This window comes from Daldinia loculata (genome assembly GCF_022478755.1).
Source record: "Daldinia loculata strain CBS 113971 unplaced genomic scaffold F4817scaffold_35, whole genome shotgun sequence".
Taxonomy (NCBI): domain Eukaryota; kingdom Fungi; phylum Ascomycota; class Sordariomycetes; order Xylariales; family Hypoxylaceae; genus Daldinia; species Daldinia loculata.
In genome coordinates, this window is record NW_026054889.1 from 1 (window position 1) to 20,229 (window position 20,229).

The following is a 20,229-nucleotide window of genomic DNA, read 5'->3' on the forward strand; positions in this document are numbered from 1 at the left end:
AAACCCCTAAAAAAAATTTTTTAATTTATATTTACTCTTTTATTCATACCCTTTGGTTTTTTTGTTTTTTGTTTTTTTTTTTTGTTTTTTTTTCCCCCCCCCCCCCCCCCCCCCCCCCCACGGGGCCCCATTACCCAATTCAACCTACCGCGCCAGGACAACAAAGTCTTTGTCGTCACAGGCGGCTCTTCCGGCTTAGGATATGAGCTTTCGCACATTATTTACGGCGCAGGTGGTAGAGTATACATAGGTTAGGTACTTACGCGCTCGAAAGAGAACGCCGATGCTGCGATAGCTCGTATCAAGGCGCACTACCAGGGGCAGGAAGACAGCGGACGATTCGGCAGTCTTGAGTTCATACACATGGACCTAGAAGACTTCAGCACGATCAAGTCAGCGACTTAGGAGTTTCTACAGCGTCAAGGTCCCCAGGGGCGTCTTGATGTGCTGTTCAACAATGCGGGCACCGGAGGCCGCAAAAACGCACCCGCGGGACGCCAAGGCCATGAGTATCATATAACCACTAATGCTATGGGCGCTTTCTTACTCACCAAGCTACCTCTCACGCCCATCTTGTCAAAGACAGCCTCAAGCAGCCCCTTAACTCGTGGCAATGTTCGAGTCGTCTGGCCCGCATCTATTCTCGTGGACACGACCAGCCCTAAATCCGGGATACGTATGGACTACCTCGAAAACCCCGCAATGACCAAGAACATAGATTATATCGAACTCTACACCATGTCCAGAACGGCGACCTGGTTTCTGGCCTCCGAGTTCGCCCGCCGCGAGGGCACCAACAGCGGTGTCCTCCACATTGCGGGAAACCCAGGGACGTATATTACAAGCATGTGGCAGTACACGCCAACCCTACTGTACTGGCTCGTCCGGCCGCTTCTCCGCAGCCCGGTGCCTCACGGGGCGGACACGTACCTGTAGATGGGCTTCTCGGAAGCTGTAACTCTTGATGACGCCGCCGCGGGACGATACGCGATGTGCGACGGGCGGTGGCATCCGGCGCAGAGGGAAGACTTGAAGCTAGCTTCAGCTTCTTACTTAAATCCAATAATTATTTAGTCTAGTTGGTGCTAAATCAAATCAAACTATCTCAGGTTGTAAGGAAGTAAACCAGCCCACCGACTTACTACATAGCCTATATGACGAAATCATACTAGAAGTAATTGTTAATGGAACGAATAACTAGATTAAAATGTTTAGCTTAAACCAAGTGTTTTGATACGTTGTGATTTAGTATATTATTTTAGGTGGAATGTTACGGAAAATACGTGAGGATATAATACCTAATGTAACGATTGATCGGATATGGTGCACTTCACATTATGTTAAGAGGCAATGAGGTGTGCAGTAGTCCAGACGGACCCAGTCACCTGCATCAACGTTATGATATTGTCCAATCCTATGGTAGCATCAATATATGGGGTGTTAAGCTTCGAGAGATGATACGAGATACCTAGCTTAAGTTAGGTACTTTGGTATAGGAGAAGGCTACCTACCTAGGTATGTATCCAGAGATCGTCAAGGGACTCGGACCGATGCTAACTTCCCTCCCTGGTTCGGAAACAGACAATCTCGAGACGATAAAACAAATGATAAAAAGCGGATGAAAAGGATGATGAAGACAATGCATTAAACAAAGAAACAGCAAATAAAAATCAGTATCAATATAAATCAGTCTCTGATTTTAGGGCTATCGTCAATTACATAACACCTATTACCGAAGAGACGGACGTCTGGTCTGAAATCGCCAGGTACCTCCGGACCACAACTCCGGGTCGTTCCCCATCCCAGATACAAATCGATCCATTGGAAGAAGTAACCGCATTCGACATAGAAACATTGGAAGAAACCGAAGCAGCGGGGGGCATGTCCGATCCTCATATATGCTTGGACCTTGCAGCAAAGGAATCTACCAGCATCCAATTAGGACCACGGTACGGGAACGAAGAAGAAGAGAGGAATCAGCAGATCCTAGACGACCTTCTAGGAGAGAGGGAGGCCCCATTTGAACCAATAGAGTGGCAGTGGTAGAGCTTGCACCCTGGGATATGACATGGACGGAAGTATGATGTGGTGGTTTACCTGTACTATAAACCTTTTTAGTCTCCTCCCTATATTTTATCGTATTTTCCTTTTCTCTTCACCTAGATTATCATCTTAGCTAGGTAGGTAGTTATATTCTTCCATCTATGTTCTATTATTAGTTTTTATTACAATTCCTGGGGCCATAATACTACCAACGTAGCCCTTCCAGTTTACATACTCGAAGATATTTCAACTTGCACCCTTATTTACCCAGCTAAAGCTAAACTATACTATTAACTACCTAATAGTTGTCTTTCGAGAGTTTTAGGTTGCTTTTACCGTCAGTTTCTTACGAGTTATCATTAAGGTATCTATTTCGCCTCTGCTAAAACTATCCGTGCGTAACTCGCCTTTTCGTATAACACCTGCGGAAGGTCGCTCCTATCATTAGGCCAGGGAAGTTCGTAACTTACCTATAAATAGGCATTTTCACTCGTAGCAACACTATAAGTCAAAATATCTATTTTATCCCCCCCAATAATCTGTCCTTATCTACAATAACCCTAAACGCTCTACGACGATATCGCTTATGTTGAACCGATAGGCCATTCTTAACCTCGCCAAAAGTCCAAGGACTCGTATCCAATAATATATACCGACACTATGGAGAGCTGGGTAGGCCTTAACAGAGGCGCCCGTATCCCAGACAGGAAGAATTGCGTAGTCCACATCACCAATCTGCCCGTAACTATAGATTACGGGACACTTTTCAGTGCCCTCCGCGGCACAGGAAAGATAAGCCGAGCCACGATAGCCGGGAGCGAAGCATTCGTCCAGTTCTGGTCGCGTGATGGCGTCACGCGCTTACTAGAAAAGCAGAGGCATGGTTTATTTGTCATCGGAACCCAAATTCCCAGTGTGAATATCGCCAGCGTTGCCAGGGAGACAGCGCGAACGGCAACCTTACATTCGCGGGTTCTTGTCATCAACGGCCCCAAGGAGATTGTAAACTACGAATACCTCCGGAGATTCTTTTCGGAGCGATTCGAATACAACATAGAGTCGGTCGAGATCACAGATGTCCAAGAAGACCACCAGACGATGCGGTGGTCTTTCGCCTCCTTTAATGCCCAGAGCCGCAAGGCATGGACGTTAATCGGGGAGGAGAAGAAAAAGGCATACGAAACAGGCGATACCGACAGTCCCTGGAAAAACGTGTGGTTTAGTTACGAAAGCGATCCTTGTCAACCTTACCAGACAATCGTACCATTCCCGCGTAGAACACCACCGCCACCACTACCATATACTGGACAACTCTACCACGAAGACCATCCACCTTTTCCTTCCTCTGCTTCCTGGGGCCTTGGTTCAGACACGTGCAACGAGGACGAAGAGGAAAATAAAAGCGAATCAATCGATGGAAGAAGTCTCGACCAAAATGTGTCGTCCACCAGTTCTAATAGCGATTCGCGTTAACACTAGAAGACAACCACGCGTACAACATCACTGCCTCCACAAAAACCACCCCGTATTCGGGAATTATTCCAGGACCGCCGACATTCATGTTGACCAACCCCCTCAACACCTCTTTACCTACGTTTTTTTCAGTGGTATTACTCTGCGTGGGAGTATTGAAAACATCGAGCGAGTGGCTATAAGCGTGGTAGAGTTTATCGATAATCAGGAACTTAGAACGCACGCATCCACGCACTAACCGTAGCGTTTTTCCAATAATATTAATTTCTCTATAATTCTTAAACTCCACATGTCGCTTTTCAAAGGGGTGATCTAGGTAGTTAGCAAGACCGTGTGTCAATATTACAAGTTTTATACTCATAATTTAGTCTTAAAGAGCCAGTCCCAATCATCAGGGTTTACTACATACAAGGAATTTACCATGGAAAAGGCTGAATATTAAAGGAGCAATAATAGGAAAAAGACGCCCGGCTCTAGTTAAATCGTATATTATACCGTATCCATAGCAGATTAATGCCAAGATCGATCGATCAAGACCCCCTTTTACCACACAACTCAGATTTCCAACCGAGAAAATAACTGCAGACAAGTTACAGCAGAAACACAGAACCTGCCTACGGATAATTCTCTAAATCTCAAAAACTATCAATAAAAACCTATGACAAGAAAAATTCGAGGGTAGCAGAATATAGAGACCATATACTCCAGCATCTATGCGATAGTAATATTTACACTGTTGAAATGCATTGGGATAAGCCATCTACGTAGGTACATATGTTGCCCAATGACTATATGTACCTGTATAGTATGTCTTCATACTACTTCCAATTATCACCTATATAACCATGCCCTATTCCACTTGAGATGAACTGATCATATGTTTATCTGTCAGGATTCTAGATGAGACATCTAGAACAAAGGAACTGTTCAGTATGTATAGACGATAGATCTTCATAGGTAGTTTAGAGTTCCTTGCGGAACAACGAAGTTGTTTCCATACTGTTTCGTTCCACCTCGTGACATTATCTACCTTTGTGAGTACTTACCTGGGTAGTAGTACCACGAACCGAATTCTTCCCTAGGTTTACAACAATCATCTACTCGCAGCCTTCATATCATGAAAGCGACCCTTCAATACGATATTATGGTAACCTATCACGTCCAAGTAAAATTAGGAAAATAGTTGAACAAGCAATGCAAACGTATCAAATAACCTTCGTTATCTGGTATATCTAAAGTCTGCGTGCTAAAACCGCCCCCCTCCGTCCGCAAAATGAAATTCTATTCCTCGTGAAGCACCGCGGAGTTAACAGTAGAACACCCCCGAACGATGCCCATGTCCAGTATCCGTCAAACCGCCCTACCATGCAGTCATTAAAAATCTTTTCTTTTGGTCCTCATCATGCACACATCATTTGATCGCCAAGGGACCGGTTCCATCTATTGTACCTTCACTGAGAGGAAAGTACCCTTCGTCGACTCTACGACTAAGCTTCTTCAGTCTCGGCCTTGGGAGCGTCTGCGTCGGTCATTTCCTCATCCTTGGTAGCCTCTCCCTTCTCTGCCTCAGCTGCTTTTCGAGCCTCCTCCTCGGCGGCCTTCTTAGCAGCAGCTTCGGCATCAAGCTTAGCCTGCAGGGCTTGACGGTCTGCTTCTACCTTGTCGAAATAGCGTTGCGTAATAGGACCAGCCATGGCTCGGATCTCGTCCATCTTAGCGATGTAAACTGCCTTAGTAGCATCCTCGCCCTCTTCGTATAACCAGTCCTAAATAGAATTAGCATCTGACATTAAAATCGAGGTTGGATTAGAAATAATATGCTTACCTCAGTCTCTGTGAGCTTCGACCTCAGCTTTTCCTTCTCCTCTTCGCTGGCAAAGTCGGCGTACTGGTCATCCAGCTTGTTACGCAGGTCGTAGATGTACGTCTCCAGCTCGTTCTTCTTCTCTTCCGTGTCAGCAACAAGCTTGTCTTCCATAAGCATTGCTGCCTCCTTCTCCATTAATGCGTTCTTGGTGCTCTCGTCCAATGAGGTGGTGCCAGCAACAATAGGCAGATCGCCCTTGCGAACTTGCTTCTTGACCTTTCGAGTCTTGGGCTTGTCATCTCCCTTCTTGGTATCGGTATCCATCGCCTATGATAAGTCAGCTATTACTGCTTCATGAGAAATTTGATTTTACGCGCGAACACCCAAAGCTGGGCCCGCTGCGTAACCATGCGATATTACTTACGTCTGGATCTTTCTTATCTCCCTCATCCTTGACTTCCTCTTCAACCTCCACATCCTCAACATAGTATCCATTTTCCACGTTAAGAACACCATGGATGTTGACTCTAGCCTTGAGCTTGCAGATCATAAACTCGGTGTTGGGATCAGCCTTGACACCCTTGACAGAGAACCGGCCGATGAAAGGAGACATCTTTCCAGGCAGCAGTTCGGGGTCGGCATATCTGGCCTCCAGGTCGAATGGCTGCTTGCGGTAGAAGGTTAGGATTTTCGTCGAAGGAAGAACGTTACCCTTGTTAAAGACGGTAAGGCTCGTATCCTCATCCGGAATATCAACATCCTTCTCCCAAGAGAATTCGATAGGATAGTTGACGATATCCAGGACGGAGAAATCACGGACCTTGAAGACCGGCGAGAGGATAGCGCAGCTGAAAGCGCAACCCCGAGCGACGGCTTCGTCCTGGTTAAGAGTGAACGAAAGCTGTTTTCCGAAGAATGACTGGATCCGCTCTTTGAGAGCAGGGACACGTGTGCAACCGCCAACTAGCTCGATTACGTCGATATCTTCCTTGTTGAGCTTGGCTTCTGCAAGGGCCTGCTCTAACGGTATCGTAGCTCTGCTCAATAGCGGCTCCACCAATGCCTCGAACTCTTGTCGGGTAATCATAGCCGTTACATCGATATCGTTCATTAGCGACTCAATGTTCATAGGCGCTTGTTGGTTAGCAGAGAGGATCTTCTTCAACTTCTCGGCGGCAGCTTCGACGCGGACCATAGCCTTAGGGTTAGTCGTGATATCAATTCTGTATTTACCCTTGAACTCCTTGTGGAAGTGGTTGACTAAGGCTAAGTTAAAGTCTCGTCCACCAAAATGGCGGTCGTATGCTGTAGACTTGACACTCAGCTCGCCCTTCTTGAACTCGACAATCGAGCAAGAATAGTCGGCATGGCCAACGTCGACAAACGCCACGCGGCGAGGCTTCTCGTCGCCTGAAGGCAGGTCCAGCTTTGTGATGCCGTAACCAAGAGCGGCAGCAGTAGTGTCATTCATCACACGGAGGATTTTGAGACCAGCAATGTCAGCCGCGTCCAGAAGACCCCTTCGCTGGGCGTCTGTGAACCACGCAGGTACACTTATGACGAGGTCAGTAACAGGCAATTTCAGTTCGTTCTGTGCTGTCTGCCTGATCTTGTTTAGGAACATAGCCGTCAGCTGAGTAGCCGAGAACCTCTCCTTCTTGCCTAGGTACGTCACTTCGGCACCAACTTGGCCGTTGACATCAACGAGAGGGGCCGAGACGTATTTCTGCTCAATCTGGACATCGGGATCATTGACGCTTCGACCGGTCAAGCGCTTGAGAGAGCCAACGGTATTCTTGAGGTTGGAGATCTCTTGCGTCTTTGCAGCTTCACCGATGTATCGAGACTTGGGGCCAAATCCAACTAGGGAACTAGAAGGCGAATATGTTAGCGAGTAATGTATGTATATGGAGCGGGGTGCGAGATGGCTATGTTCAACTTACGGCGTAGCTCGATTTGAGACTTCGTTGGTAATCTAGATATATGGTTAGTTAGGTTAGTTATATTCATTAATACTATATGGCGCATCTAGAGAGATATGTAATAGAAAGATAGAGTGGGCTGGTGGTTTAGGTACTTACGACATCGACACCTCGATTTCTGGCGACTGCGATAACCGTGTTAAGAGTCCCGAAATCAACGCCTGTAGTAATTAACGGTCAGTGATTTCTTCGCCTCGTCGCCATGGGGATATGCAGCACTGGGCTTGCAACCTACCGACTACGCTCATCTTTGCTGGGATGTGTGGAACAAGACTGAAGGTAAACAAATAAAAATGATATTTGACTGCGGGGGAGGTCAGGAAACGTCGCGAGCCCGTTTACCTTGTACCGGATTAGAATTGCGAGTAAATCTTTGACAATCGAGTACGAAATGATTTATCGAATTCGGTAAGAGGAGAAAAATCCAGTGGGTGTTTAGGTAGTTTTGAAATATCTTGTTTGTCCCGAAGGAAAAAAGATTCTAGGTAGGAGAAAAAAAAAGCTGCCCGAAACTGCGAAGTGGGAGGTCGCGAAGGACTGAACTTTAGCGTTTCTAATACGTACAACCCCTCACTTATCTTACCCCCGGGGGTCTATCAATTTTGTTTATCGCGAAAGTTCTGGACATTTCGACTTCCATCTATGCTAACCTGTAAGGCTCTCTTGGCTTTTTTCCTTCAACGCCACATCGCACCAGCCTTTCTTTACTAAATACCTACACCCAGATGAAATATCTATTGAATATGAATATTGGTGACTAAGAAATTAGAAGTATTTGTTATTTGTTTATGGTGAGTTACTTTTTTGCATTCACTTACCAAATATAAAATCTGCTATTGAATTAATATACACGTAATCAGATTGTTGATTACGTGCGTATTTTACATTGCGACTTCCACGTTCTGTTCATTCCAGTTGAGTGTCAACCACATTCTTTCATGGCGCCTTAAAGAATCCCAAGAATGAGGTACATAAATACTTAATATACAGCTGAATTCAGTTAGCACATATATATACACACCCCCGGGATATACTATCTACTTCACCCCGCCTTGAGTCCACCAACTCCCCCACCATACCTTGATACTATGTAATGCCAACCACGATGGTGGGGTTTCCACACGTACTGACCGCTTTGCCGCCTTGCCGACAAGATCCTTAACTCTTAGGTACACTTGCTTAGGTTCAGGATTATCATGATTCGGATGCTACGTGTACAGAAAACATTACAGCTCATTCCATACAAAGACGCCGGGTATTGATGATCGTTGATCATTATCAGCAAGGCCTTAACGAGATGACTCAGGACTTTATGCGCAAATGTTTTCAAAGATTTTCTCGGTATCCTCTTCACATTTTCCATCGTCATCTCAAGCATGTGAGTTGATCAGGGAGTAACCTAGATAGATGCATGTACGTAAATATTCAGATATTTGGCCAATACAATTTTATATACATTGATACATGACTATAATCAAGGCCGACGTCACAAAAAATTTTAATTTCTGACAAATTAGAACAAGCACAGCTACCATTTAGTGATTAGGTCATAATATCTACATATACCCCTAATCGCCTAAACACTCATATGTTGCAGATGAACTCATAATATTCAAGCCTCTTAGAGAAGACAGATATACAATCTGGATATCAGTGATTGTTTACGTGTAGGTCTGATTGCTATGCTCTATCTCTTATTCAATCAACAGCTTTCTAATCTGCCCATGACGGCTCGATACCCCGGCAGACACTTTCGTAGTCCTTAAATCTCTGCTCGTCCAAAGCCAAGCCCGGAGTCGTCCAAAACATGGTCCAATTCATGCCGCCTAGCTTCAGAGAGCCCCTCGACCGTTCAAAATACCATTTGTTGACAGGGTTGTCTTTCCGACTCCTCCAACAGACCCCGTTTGGAAAGCAGTCTCGAACCATAGCGTTAAAAATGATATCGCTAACCCCCCCTGCCCCCTGGCTCTTGCGGAGGACCGCAAACTTGTCCAGGTAGGGTACGAGCCGGCTTGGAACATCTGCTCCGGAACCTTCTACCCCTGGAGGCTTCTCCCAAGTCAATAGAGCGCCACCTTCATATTCCCCCGCAATGATTATACCGGCTAGATTTCCATTTATCCTCCTTAAATAACCCTCTACATCGAGCTTCCTGCCGAAGGAATCCTCAATCAAGTTCACGAGCCTAGGCAGATCTATACACGGATCTGTTAGGTTTAGGTTTCCCTGCCCCGGCTGGGGTGGTTTCCATGGAGTAACCCGAGGGTCCGGGAATATGGTTAAGGGCACGCCACGTTTAGCCAGGGTTGTTAACGAACCGATCTGAGCCATGCCAGTCGAAGATGTAACAGGTCTAAAGCGTTCAGATGGCAATGACGAAGATTGGATCGGCTTGTCGGTCAGGAGACTATGTATTAACGGATTCTGTCCCCGTCTCGTTCCAACAAGCGCCCAGTCAATAGCATTATCCTCCAGGGAATGTTCGTTTGCTACTTCCTGGGGAGTCGTGATAACTGCGGAAGAAGTTGGTGGCAGCAAGGACAAGACATTCTTCGCTAACTCTGCATTTTCCAAGTGCTGCGAACGATTCGAGCTTGAGAGATTTGAGTTTGGAGATGTCGATGCTGTTAGATCATTTCGGACCTCCTGGAACTCATGCTCTAGGTTCAAAAATAGGTGTCTTCCAGTAGCACGGTTTTTAGCGGGGATTCCTCCGAGAGGATCTAGGACGATGAGTCGATACACCTCGGCAGACCTTGATGTCTGTATTACCTTCGAGTCTTCGACCGGCTGACCTAGGAATTGGAGACCTGATAATTGCCTCGTCAAAGCCAAGATGGCATCGTTGGCACTAACAGGCTTAACAGCGCAATCATCGGCAGTATATCCGAAAGAGGAGATGATAGGAATCACCTCCTCTTGCAATGCAGCCATCAGGTCGTGAGCATTTCCGACAAAGAGACCACGCGAAGTAAATGGTGAAGAATCTTCTTCCGGTATGGCTTCGATGGTAATTGGCGAATCAATAACCCGTGCCCCAGGTGCATCGTAGTTATCTATCGCCGTAGCGATTCGATTAGCTTGCACAGTGGCTGTTTGTCTTCTGTGGGCCTCGTTTTCTCCAGCGATGCCAGTTTCAACCACAACGATGCTAATTAATCCAAGCTTTCGGAGCTGGCCAAGCGTCTTTCCTACGCCGTCTAGAGTAGCATCACTGACCTCCTGAGGAGCGCGGAACTTAACAAGAGCAACATATAGAGGTACCTGAATCGCAAGATCCAGTTCAGGCTTTGGTCCATGAGCAGCATTCGTTTGTGCAGCAATGGCCTCAATACTGGGTGCTTTTCTGATGGTGTCTAGGTCATTTGCTGGACGCCTCTGAGCTGCACGTTGCTTGAACCCCGTTGCCCCTTTCTTTTCTAGTAGAGGCACAAATCTATTCATATATGCCTTAGCATCTCTTTTAGTTACTGAAGTCTCGAGGACCGATACGAAGAAGTCCTAAGGTAGTGTCAAAATAGTTTCAGGGTAAATAAGTGGAAAGATTCAATACCCTGTCGAGACTTTTCTTATGTTTTTCCGATTTTGAAATTGAAGTATATGGAGAAGCAAATGTTATCGAGTGCCCACCGAAATTTGGGGGCGTGCTCGGCGCAGAGCGCAACGACAACGGATTTGAGCCATTGATTCTAAGGTCCGTGGTTGACGGCGTCTATTCACAGTTAGTTGGGACTTGTTCAATCATAAATTTATGTCATCTTTTAGACATATTTGGAAAGAGATTGCGATCCATTTGATTCTCTTGAAAGTAGACCGTAGAATAGGTACCAATACAAAAAGACGATGTCACTCACATTCAAGTTTGAAATTGCCCTCTTCCAGGCCATGAGTCGCATTGTCATAGCGCACAGAGCATCTTGGACCGTCGAATGTTTGACGAAGGAACACGCTACCACCACATATCAAAATTCTCCAATTTCTTCAAGTTCAGGCCAAGGAAACTGGATTTGCCTTGGAGATTGGTTTTCGAAGGCAGAGAGAAGGAACTTGAACTTATTAATATGGACAATTTAAATTCCAGTGACTCAAGTTATTCAGACACGGGTACGATAACAACCGATAAGGCATGCACTAACAATCCCGCGGCGGGTACTTTAGGTACCCGAAGAAGCAGGGAAGGTATGATATATATTTACGCTAAGGGAAAGCGTTAGAACCTGCAGGTTCCGGCTACTTGACCGCTATCGGCTGGTTAAGGTATTCTCCTCCGATCGTCCCGTATATTTCTACTCCAAACCTTTCAATTTGCAGTCGTAGTCTGAACCCCACTAGTAGTGACATCAAAAGTAAAGGTTAAATTTTTTTTTTCCCTTGGAGGTGACACCCACCGGATTTCCTTTCTTGTCTTATACTCGTTACCTAGGAATTCTTTTTGCCGAATGAGAGGCCTCCCCGCGGTTGGGATAGTGTCATTTTTATGCAATTATCACGGCTAAAGAAATGGCTCAGTTCTCGCCTCTTGCAACACCGCATCATTACCCCGGATTTACTATGTAATGATGACTGGTACCTATCGCCAATAAGCTGGGCAAGATCTCATCCAGCATTCTCTCCCTTTTTCTTAATTGTCGCGACACAAATAGAGGTCATGTTCATAAGTACCTAATGTCAGATAATATGATATTTTCTCCGAATATTCAGGTCATCAGTCCAGTGACGAAGGGAAAGGCAATGCTACTCTCTTATTTCAGAAATTCCTCGTTATAGGCCGATTCACCCTTAAATCTAGATAGACGCACTCGATCAACTATGTTTAATCTTTATCGCGGATGAGTTAACCCCTGATTGGCTGTTTCACCTCTACAGAACTCAACTTCTTGAAAGTGAAGTATTATAGCACCAGTATAACTAATACCTTCTTATTGTTTAACGCCAGTAATTATTATCAGAAATATGTGTTCTCGAGCATCATGGGCCATTGGCTTGCCGGGTAAACAAGTTAAGAATTCATAGACAGACGCCGTATTATAAAGGTCTAACTTAGGTACCTAGGTAGGTAGCAAGCCGAAATAGTGGCAGTCGAGGATTTCAATACTTGTTTTTATTCAAGCTCCCGCCGTCGGCATCCCAAGCAGTCGTATTCAAGAAGCAAGTAGGAATATCGATTACTGGCTATCATTAGTCTTGTCTTAAGGAGACTTAAAATGGGACTGTAACTCGGTTGTCCTCCATGCGAGAGTAATAAGGGAAGGCGGGTAGATAGGTAGCTAAGTTACAGGAGTGAATACACATTAACTAAACACTACCCGTAGAGAAAAACTACCTAGGTATCTGGTGAACAATCTATATAAAAAGGCGAGGATAATTTAACAATATAATTAAATATTTCATAGATAGGTAAGCTTTCCAAATTCCGACTCGCCACACCCAAGTAAAATATACGAAATATAGATCGAACCAACACTTATATCCCGAGCTTTGAGGTATCTGGATGATTGCTAGAGTTATATAGCATGAAAGATTATGGGTTACATGTTGGATTTCTGCCGAAAAGTGAAATCAACATGTAAAGTTAAGAGTAGTAGTATTCAAGTGGCCGGCCACAAGGCGCCCCCGGTAGAAAAGGGGCAAACTCGTAGGGTGCGAGGAATAGATAATCGACCACGTAAACTCGTTATTCTCACGAAAGAAGTTGAGATTATTCAAAATATATGAATCAGATAAGAGTCAGGTCGACGATTCAAACCAGTTGTCATGTCCTCGTACCGGACCGTGTGTTTGTTTACCGAACCGCCAACACGACAAAACGCTCAATCTCCCACATAACCAAATTACTGCTTCGCACCTTGACGATAACAACTAATTGCGTCGCGATTTTCGTTTTCATAATACCTACCCCTTTGCTTCGAAAATTTATTCCTTCATAGGATTTTAATCATGCTAACAACCGCCATAACCGGCCTTGCTTTTACCAGCAGCTCCTTGCTGCCGTTCGCGTCTGGTGTACGCATCTTCCCGAATATCGATGGCTCCCTGTCGCTCCAAGATAGCTATGACTACATTATTGTTGGCGCGGGGATAGGCGGGCTTGTCGTTGCAAATCGCCTATCGGAGAATGTGTCGGGTAAGTTTTTCAAGACATCCAACTCGGTGAAAACGACCACAGAACTAACGTGCGTATGATAGTATCCGTACTGGTGATCGAGTCTGGAGACCTGTATGTTTTGGGGTCTTTATTCATGTTTTAGGGGGCGCCTTACTCCTTTATCACCCAATCCTCCTTAACTAATGACGCGTCCTGTTTAGTGATGATCGCGCCGAAGATATTTCGATACCTGGGAATATCGGACTCGAAGATCCACGTAGGTATGAGGTAAAGCTAGAAATGGCGCCGCAAGAATTCCTTGACGGAGCAACTCGAGTCTTTACCCAAGGAAAGGCCGTCGGCGGCAGCACGATAGTCAATGGTCTTGTCTGGACGAGAGGCTCAGCGGCAGACTTCGACGCATGGGAACATCTTGGAAATCCTGGTTGGGGATGGATGGATCTTTTGCCGTACTTTCGGAAAGTGAGTTAAGATGTTCCATGATTTTCTTACCTACCCCTTGTTACCTGTCTTCCCGAGTCGGACTAGATGAGCTCATGCGTAAGATGTGCAGTCCGAGAATTATTCAACCCAGGTCGATAACAAATCAACACGAGATATCCCCATAGCCTCCCATCCAGCTATCAACAAGCATGGACATGAGGGTCCAATCGAAGTTGGTTATCCAAATTATTTTTATAACCAATCTTGTATGTCGAAGTCACACCTCGTCAGTTCTCATACTAATTGAGTGAAACGTAGACAACTTCCTCAACGGCATCCAAAAGCTTGGGATACCCGCTACTGAAGACCCCAATAGTGGGAATGCTACGGGTGCCTGCATAGTCCCTAGTAGCATGACGGCGAAAAACCAGTCTCGTTCCGATGCGCGCACTGCATACCTCGACCCCGTGTTGGAACGTCCGAACCTACATCTCGTCACCGGTCACACCGTTACCCATATCCTCCATGGTGAGGGTAGCGGAAGATTTCCTAATTCAACTTATACCCATGGCGTTTCTGGTTTGAACGTAACTGGTGTTGAGGTAAGCATTTGCAGCGCCACCAGAACTACTCGTAAGGCCTATACTAAACCTATATGGTATTGTAGTTTGCTACCAACAAGACAGCCGACAGAATCACATCCACATGTAAGAAGGAAGTTATTCTCGCTGCTGGCTCCATTTTCTCGCCGGTCTTACTGCAGATCTCCGGCATTGGGCCGGCAAACCTTCTGAGGAACCTGGGAGTCGATGTCGTGGTAGATTTACCTGGAGTAGGAAGCAACTTGCAGGATCATCCTACCCTGGAGCCTGTTTATGACTGTGAGTGCTATCCGCTTCTGAAACTTTAGCTCATTTTTCTAAACCGTTGAAAAGATGCCTCACCAGACGTGTTTTCGGCATGGGATATTGTAGGAAGTATGCGGGATACCGTTCGAGAGGAATACCTAGCCAACCGCACAGGTTCGTCTACTAGAGGTATCCCACTTCCAACAAATGCTTACACCTAATAGGACCTTGGACGGCCCCGATGGTAAATGCCGTTGCTCTACCTGTTTTAAGTTGGATAACCAATCGTGTTCAAGAGGTGCTAGACGACGCGGCGAACGCAACAAACGACCTGCCGTCTTCGTACGATACAACTCTTCGCACAGGATATGCCGCACAGCAAGCCGAGCTGTTATCTCTTCTCACGCGAACTGACACGCCAGTTTACGAGGTTATGTCGACATCCTGGGGCCAACTGGCAATAAGCGCCATGAAGTCGTTCTCTCGAGGCACAGTCCTAGCGAACTCGTCGTCTATATTTGAAAACTCTCAGCCCATTATCAATCCACGATTTTGTTCACATCCTGTCGACTGCGAGCTGCTACTCCTCGGACTTGAATTCAATGATCGCCTTATCCAGACGCCGCCAATGGCTGCGTTGAAGCCAATGCCTCCGCCAGGCTTTGGTATCGAGGAGGCACGAAACAAGACAGCGCTCGACGAGACGATGAGGAGGAAGATTACGACCGGATTTCATCTAAGCGGCACGACCTCAATGCTACCATTGGCATATGGCGGAGTAGTAGACCCATCGCTCAGAGTATATGGTACGAGGAACCTGAGAGTCGTAGATGCAGGCGTTATACCACTGCTACCTGGCGCACATATCCAGGCTGCAATATACGCTATCGGTGAAAAGGTATGACTTATCCCACTCTATATGAGGCAATGAAGAGGTAACATTATTGATAATAATGAGGAAACAGGCCGCAGATATCATCAAGGAGGAAAACTCGGGGGATCTTCCTGGCGCAAAGCTATGGCCTGGGAAGTCCCCAGACCCACGGCCGGCATCACCTGAAAGTTCTTCAAAATCGGGGTTTCTACCGCTTCTTATGCCGGGCCATCGACATGGTACCACTCATGGCAATCGCAGGATTCGTTAAGTATGAGGGTCCAGAAGCTATGATTCAGCTTAAGTACTATGGAGTTAGATATTGCCGCTTCCCATGCGGTTTGATATTAGCAGGATTGGAGAGGATAAAGCCTAAACGTGTAATGTATAATGATAAATAGTAATCCATTCATAAGTATGACTTGCTATGGCCCTTATAAATATTGAGGGAGACACTTGAATCTGCTATTCAAGATTCGTGAACTGACTAACAGAATAGACCTTTCACGCCGATGTCTCGTACATGTAGAAGCTGATAGGCGATGTAATAAATAATTCACATTCATTATGGGGTATCGTATAGGGTTCGATCGTTCAAATCTCAAAAGGAAACCGAAGACACTGAACTGCTTGCTTTGAGAGGTCAAGCATCAGTTCTACTGATTGATGTTGGAAGCTCAAAGTTATGACGAAGGTCCTTACCTGCAAAGATGTATATGTACATGGATATCGACATAATTCCATCATGTAGCTTCAAGATCTGCCCTTACTTGAAGACGCTAAGCAGTAGAGGGAAACTTTGAAGATAATAGTGGGTTTACTCTCGAATTGATTTGACGATTTCGCTATCTAATGCCGGGTCTCTATTAAAGTCTTACCTTAAAAGGAAAGGTCGAATTTAAGGTACAGAGATACTCCATCTTTAATGGACCGAGCTCGCAATCACCAGCCTCTCCCGTGTGGGTCCTCAGTCGTGCACAAAAGGCCGTCCTCTCCCTCTTCTTTCGATTGAAACTTTTTCTCTTTTCTTCTTCATACTTACCTTGGGAGAAGAGTCCTTGCTCAAGCATAAGGATTCTTAAGGGGGGAAACCTGCATTGCACATCGCGGAGTTGACCCTCTTCTATTATCCTTCGTGGATCGTAGTTCCCGTAATTTTTGTTGTCTTGCATCTGTTTTCATTATAGACGTCGCTTTACGCGGTGCTATGAAGAAGACGAAGGTTTACGATTCCCGATGTATCCTTGTGTGTCTTAATACAAGGCGACATTGAAGTGTTTTGGTCTATCTAGATGCGAAGTTGAAGCAAGCTTCTATTACCAACAGCGTTATCAATTACGTTGGCGTGGTTGATGTATTTGTTCCATCCAAAGACCAATAATCTAGACCAGCGTCTAACTTGTGATACATTCACATCTGATATAAACATCGATAGCAAGTATGACAGGCAGTTATAAACCTTCCCCTTGATGAGGCTACCAAGATGGTGGTCAAGAGCATTAGTCATATGTCCCCTGGTTAGCAGGCGACTAAGATATGAGGATAGGAGCAAACGGTAGAGTTCATCTCGTCGTCAAGTGTTGTGAAGCATACTCCTAGGTCAAACAAAGTACCCCTCCTCTACTCGAGTCTTGTATTATACGACGTAGTTAGGAACAAAGTAATCTAATGCTATTTCTAACTAAGAGCAATATGAAACCTGAGTTCCCTGATTGTTACTCTCAATAATAAATACAACTCCAAACCCCCAACGGCACGGTCTCCACCCTGTCGTGTTGAGTCCAACCTCGGTATTGGTTCTCAACGATCTAATATATCTCTATGCGGGGACCATATATATGGAGAGTAGGCCTACCTTTGGACATTGTATTTCGTAGTTAAATGCTCATACATACATAGGTAGCTGATTATAGCTTCTGATATTACCCCTCCAAACAAGTCTTAGCATTCATTCTCCCGCCTACGTAACATAGTGTACAGCTATACCCGCACGGCCGCATTCGTTTACTTTGCGTGATCTGACGCGTTTCAAGAGACTGGCGTCTTACGAATTGAAATTCCATCAAACCATACCTCATCGCTTATAACTATATTAGACTAGCATTGAGAAATTCAAAAAGTGGAATTAGCGGCTTATTACCTCATGAGCGACCCCTCCAAACCGAGAGATAATTTGGAGCTCTTTGGTATGTATGGACGATCACCCTGGCAGCGTTGGCACCCCGCGGAACCTTAGTTTCAGTTGAACCCATTCCAGACCTAAGAGGACGAAGAGGTCTTGTGCGTCTACACCTACGTTCATGAGGAATATAGTCAGACAATTCGCTAAATTTATTGGCATATCAACCGCTTTTGCTTCTAATAAAATTCCATAAAATTCCATGTTTGGCATTGACAATCTAAGGCTTTATGAATACTAACTATACCCGAAGAAACAAGCCCAAGGGGAATATTGCTATACAGCTTTTATTCGCGGTAAAGGATAATGTCGCGGTAGTCGTATGAGACGAGCCATCGATTGTTCACGTAGCAGTTACATCAACATATTGCTCACTGCGGTGTGTCAAAGGTTCTACTAGGCTTAAATGTTTTATGATACGGTATATTTGCCATCGGAATCGCGAAGTCGTGCTACCACCGTCAGTCGGGGTCAGTAACAGGAATAGGGAGAGTACCTACTGTATGAATTGCATAGGTAGTCGTAGAAGCGCTTCTCATAACTTCTGCCCGGTTTTAGGGTTGGAAAAAACGAACAATGTGTAAAGTGTCCGAGGGGTCCAAACCCATTGATCAGATTTATGTATGCAGGCTTCTGGACTATGCACAGACTGATGATTGGACATGCGAGATCAGACTTGCAAGCATAGCCACGATGTCATGCATTTGTAGGCCGGGATGCAACCGATGATGACCATCGAGACCTTGTAAGCTAAAGTGTCGGATCTTGGCCGAGACGCTCAACGCACGCTGCCGTATTGATCGATATACAGCCAAACAGCTTCGTCTCCTATACGCAAACGGATGAATAGCAACCAGAGAAGCGGTCAAGAAATGCACCCGAAGCAGCCATATGTATCATATCTATCTGTGATGCTTCCAAAGCGAGGCTCTGCCTGTCTGCCCACGAATCACAGGAGTTTTTAGGGGCTATCACACGATCATCTTACAGGACGAATGCCGCAAGTCCGGGTCAACGCAGCGAAACGGAACGCCCAGTTCTTAGGCTTGAATGCCAGGAACTCGTCTCTTAGCAAACAGCCCAATTATATACCAGTGGAATATAGCACAGAGTAACGGTACCGGAGTCTTTTCCCCGCTTTCACAAGAAAAGTGTTTTATCTCACGCGGCCTAGATCTTTACTCGTTACAGACCTTGCGCAGTATGCGAGTACGCGCGCAAATGAAGAGATGAATCATTATTCCGGTATCTACAACGAGAAAAGCTTCGCAAGCTTTGCCGAATCTTATCAAGTCCTTCGTAATACTTACCTATTGGTGAGCGAAAGCAACCTGATGCTAGCCGACGCCGTTAGTGGTAAATCGACACAAGGATGACAGGATACGATTTTTCACATGTTCCGCCTACGCGTTCGTGTTCCGAGTTGAAAACTTTGTGTTCTTTTTTACGTCGGAGCTCAACTCGTTACAAGTGCGGTACAAATGCTGGACACGTACATAAGGTACTTGATCCAGTAAGTAATCCGTATCTTACGCTACTTGCAGCCATATGTTGAACTTCCCGTATCGCAATAACGGAAATAATTAACCGTTTCATTTGCACAAGTTTAGAAACCCCGCCCTTTCCTTATGTGATTTCAAGTGGCTAACAATTGGCTATCTTACCCCCCCTTACTCCCCGTGCTCCGCACTGTGTCAAGGATAGCCTAGACCTAACTTTCTCTTTCATCATGACATAAATCATAAATTCTTTTCCCCTCTTATTGCAGGCTTGTACCTACGAAGACATATCATCCACTGCTATGCGTGCCGCACAACTGTGCCCTTCCCATCAATCACTCTATCTATCACCAAGACCAAGGTGGATTTCTTTTTTTATTTCTAATTCCTTACACATTACGTATTCTACTATCATCACATTAATTTGTTCTAGGTTACGCCGGAGATAATCTTGCTCATTTGGAATAAATCATTTCGAGGATGACTTTAAGAATCGGATGGTCAATTTTGATAGAAAATCCAGAAATTACTCGTCAACCATTGAACCCGACTTGATCGACTCGCTATAAGAAATGACGGCCCTTCCCTTTTACACGCTATTCCCCCCCGGGGCTGTGGTGATGGGAAGCCGGAGTCCATTTCTTTGATGGCCTGGCTGCCTGGTAGAAAAGGTTGCAGGAAGTACAGGCATAGGCGGCTATTTTCATTGGTCCAAATTTGTGCGTTATGGTCTTATACCTTTTTCGGATTAGTGTCTGTCTCGAGGATTGCCCAATACGCAATGCACTGCAGATGAGTTGCTTCCCTCTCTCCCCCAGCTTCAGCTTCTCTCGCTCTTGCGCACTCTCTCATCTCCCTCAATCCTTTCCTCCTCTCTGAGCTTTGCTTTTTGTAGCTAAGCGCAAATTTTTACTTGATATTATATGGCCCATACTTTCTTATCGTTATCTTCATTATTGTTTTTTTGGTTACGGTTTACTAATGTACACAGA

The 20,229-nt window shown here is 45.4% G+C and overlaps 5 protein-coding genes across 5 annotated transcripts; 3 read left to right on the forward strand and 2 right to left on the reverse strand.

The window, feature by feature from the left end:
• Window positions 1–115: 115 nt before the first annotated feature.
• Window positions 116–1,195, forward strand: F4817DRAFT_341871 (uncharacterized protein). Its single transcript, XM_049303823.1, has 2 exons — window positions 116–194; window positions 264–1,195. The coding sequence occupies exon 2, from the start codon at window positions 532–534 to the stop codon at window positions 934–936; it is 405 nt and encodes a 134-aa protein (XP_049157610.1). The 5' UTR covers window positions 116–194; window positions 264–531; the 3' UTR covers window positions 937–1,195.
• A 1,508-nt stretch (window positions 1,196–2,703) lies between these two features.
• F4817DRAFT_366282 (uncharacterized protein) lies at window positions 2,704–3,845 on the forward strand (the record flags this gene model as incomplete). The annotated part of the gene is made up of 1 exon (XM_049306959.1): window positions 2,704–3,845. One exon carries the CDS (start codon window positions 2,704–2,706, stop codon window positions 3,514–3,516), a length of 813 nt encoding a protein of 270 aa, XP_049157611.1. The 3' UTR covers window positions 3,517–3,845.
• An 854-nt stretch (window positions 3,846–4,699) lies between these two features.
• Window positions 4,700–7,806, reverse strand: F4817DRAFT_341875 (heat shock protein Hsp88). Its single transcript, XM_049303824.1, has 6 exons — window positions 7,541–7,806; window positions 7,405–7,466; window positions 7,267–7,298; window positions 5,748–7,194; window positions 5,342–5,650; window positions 4,700–5,282 (listed from the first exon to the last, which is right to left on the reverse strand). The coding sequence occupies exons 1-6, from the start codon at window positions 7,551–7,553 to the stop codon at window positions 5,004–5,006; spliced, it is 2,142 nt and encodes a 713-aa protein (XP_049157612.1). The 5' UTR covers window positions 7,554–7,806; the 3' UTR covers window positions 4,700–5,003.
• A 1,039-nt stretch (window positions 7,807–8,845) lies between these two features.
• Window positions 8,846–11,464, reverse strand: F4817DRAFT_341878 (N-acetylglutamate synthase). The gene is made up of 3 exons (XM_049303825.1): window positions 11,163–11,464; window positions 10,862–11,020; window positions 8,846–10,809 (listed from the first exon to the last, which is right to left on the reverse strand). Exons 1-3 carry the CDS (start codon window positions 11,208–11,210, stop codon window positions 9,019–9,021), a joined length of 1,998 nt encoding a protein of 665 aa, XP_049157613.1. The 5' UTR covers window positions 11,211–11,464; the 3' UTR covers window positions 8,846–9,018.
• Window positions 11,465–13,245: 1,781 nt separating this feature from the next.
• F4817DRAFT_359685 (putative GMC oxidoreductase) lies at window positions 13,246–15,745 on the forward strand (the record flags this gene model as incomplete). The annotated part of the gene is made up of 9 exons (XM_049306193.1): window positions 13,246–13,432; window positions 13,495–13,525; window positions 13,615–13,876; window positions 13,968–14,103; window positions 14,156–14,439; window positions 14,505–14,718; window positions 14,773–14,859; window positions 14,910–15,583; window positions 15,644–15,745. 9 exons carry the CDS (start codon window positions 13,246–13,248, stop codon window positions 15,743–15,745), a joined length of 1,977 nt encoding a protein of 658 aa, XP_049157614.1.
• Between the last annotated feature and the right edge of the window lie 4,484 nt (window positions 15,746–20,229).

Coding starts and splice junctions, on each gene's coding strand:
- F4817DRAFT_341871 (XM_049303823.1), top strand. CDS start 532: ATGGGCGCTTTCTTACTCACCAAGCTACCTCTCACGCCCATCTTGTCA.
- F4817DRAFT_341875 (XM_049303824.1), bottom strand. Junction 7,195..7,266: donor GTCTCAAATCGAGCTACGCC/GTAAGTTGAACA, acceptor TTCGCCTTCTAG/TTCCCTAGTTGGATTTGGCC. Junction 5,651..5,747: donor GAGATAAGAAAGATCCAGAC/GTAAGTAATATC, acceptor GACTTATCATAG/GCGATGGATACCGATACCAA.
- F4817DRAFT_341878 (XM_049303825.1), bottom strand. CDS start 11,210: ATGACAATGCGACTCATGGCCTGGAAGAGGGCAATTTCAAACTTGAAT. Junction 11,021..11,162: donor GGGCAATTTCAAACTTGAAT/GTGAGTGACATC, acceptor AACTGTGAATAG/ACGCCGTCAACCACGGACCT. Junction 10,810..10,861: donor ATAAGAAAAGTCTCGACAGG/GTATTGAATCTT, acceptor ACACTACCTTAG/GACTTCTTCGTATCGGTCCT.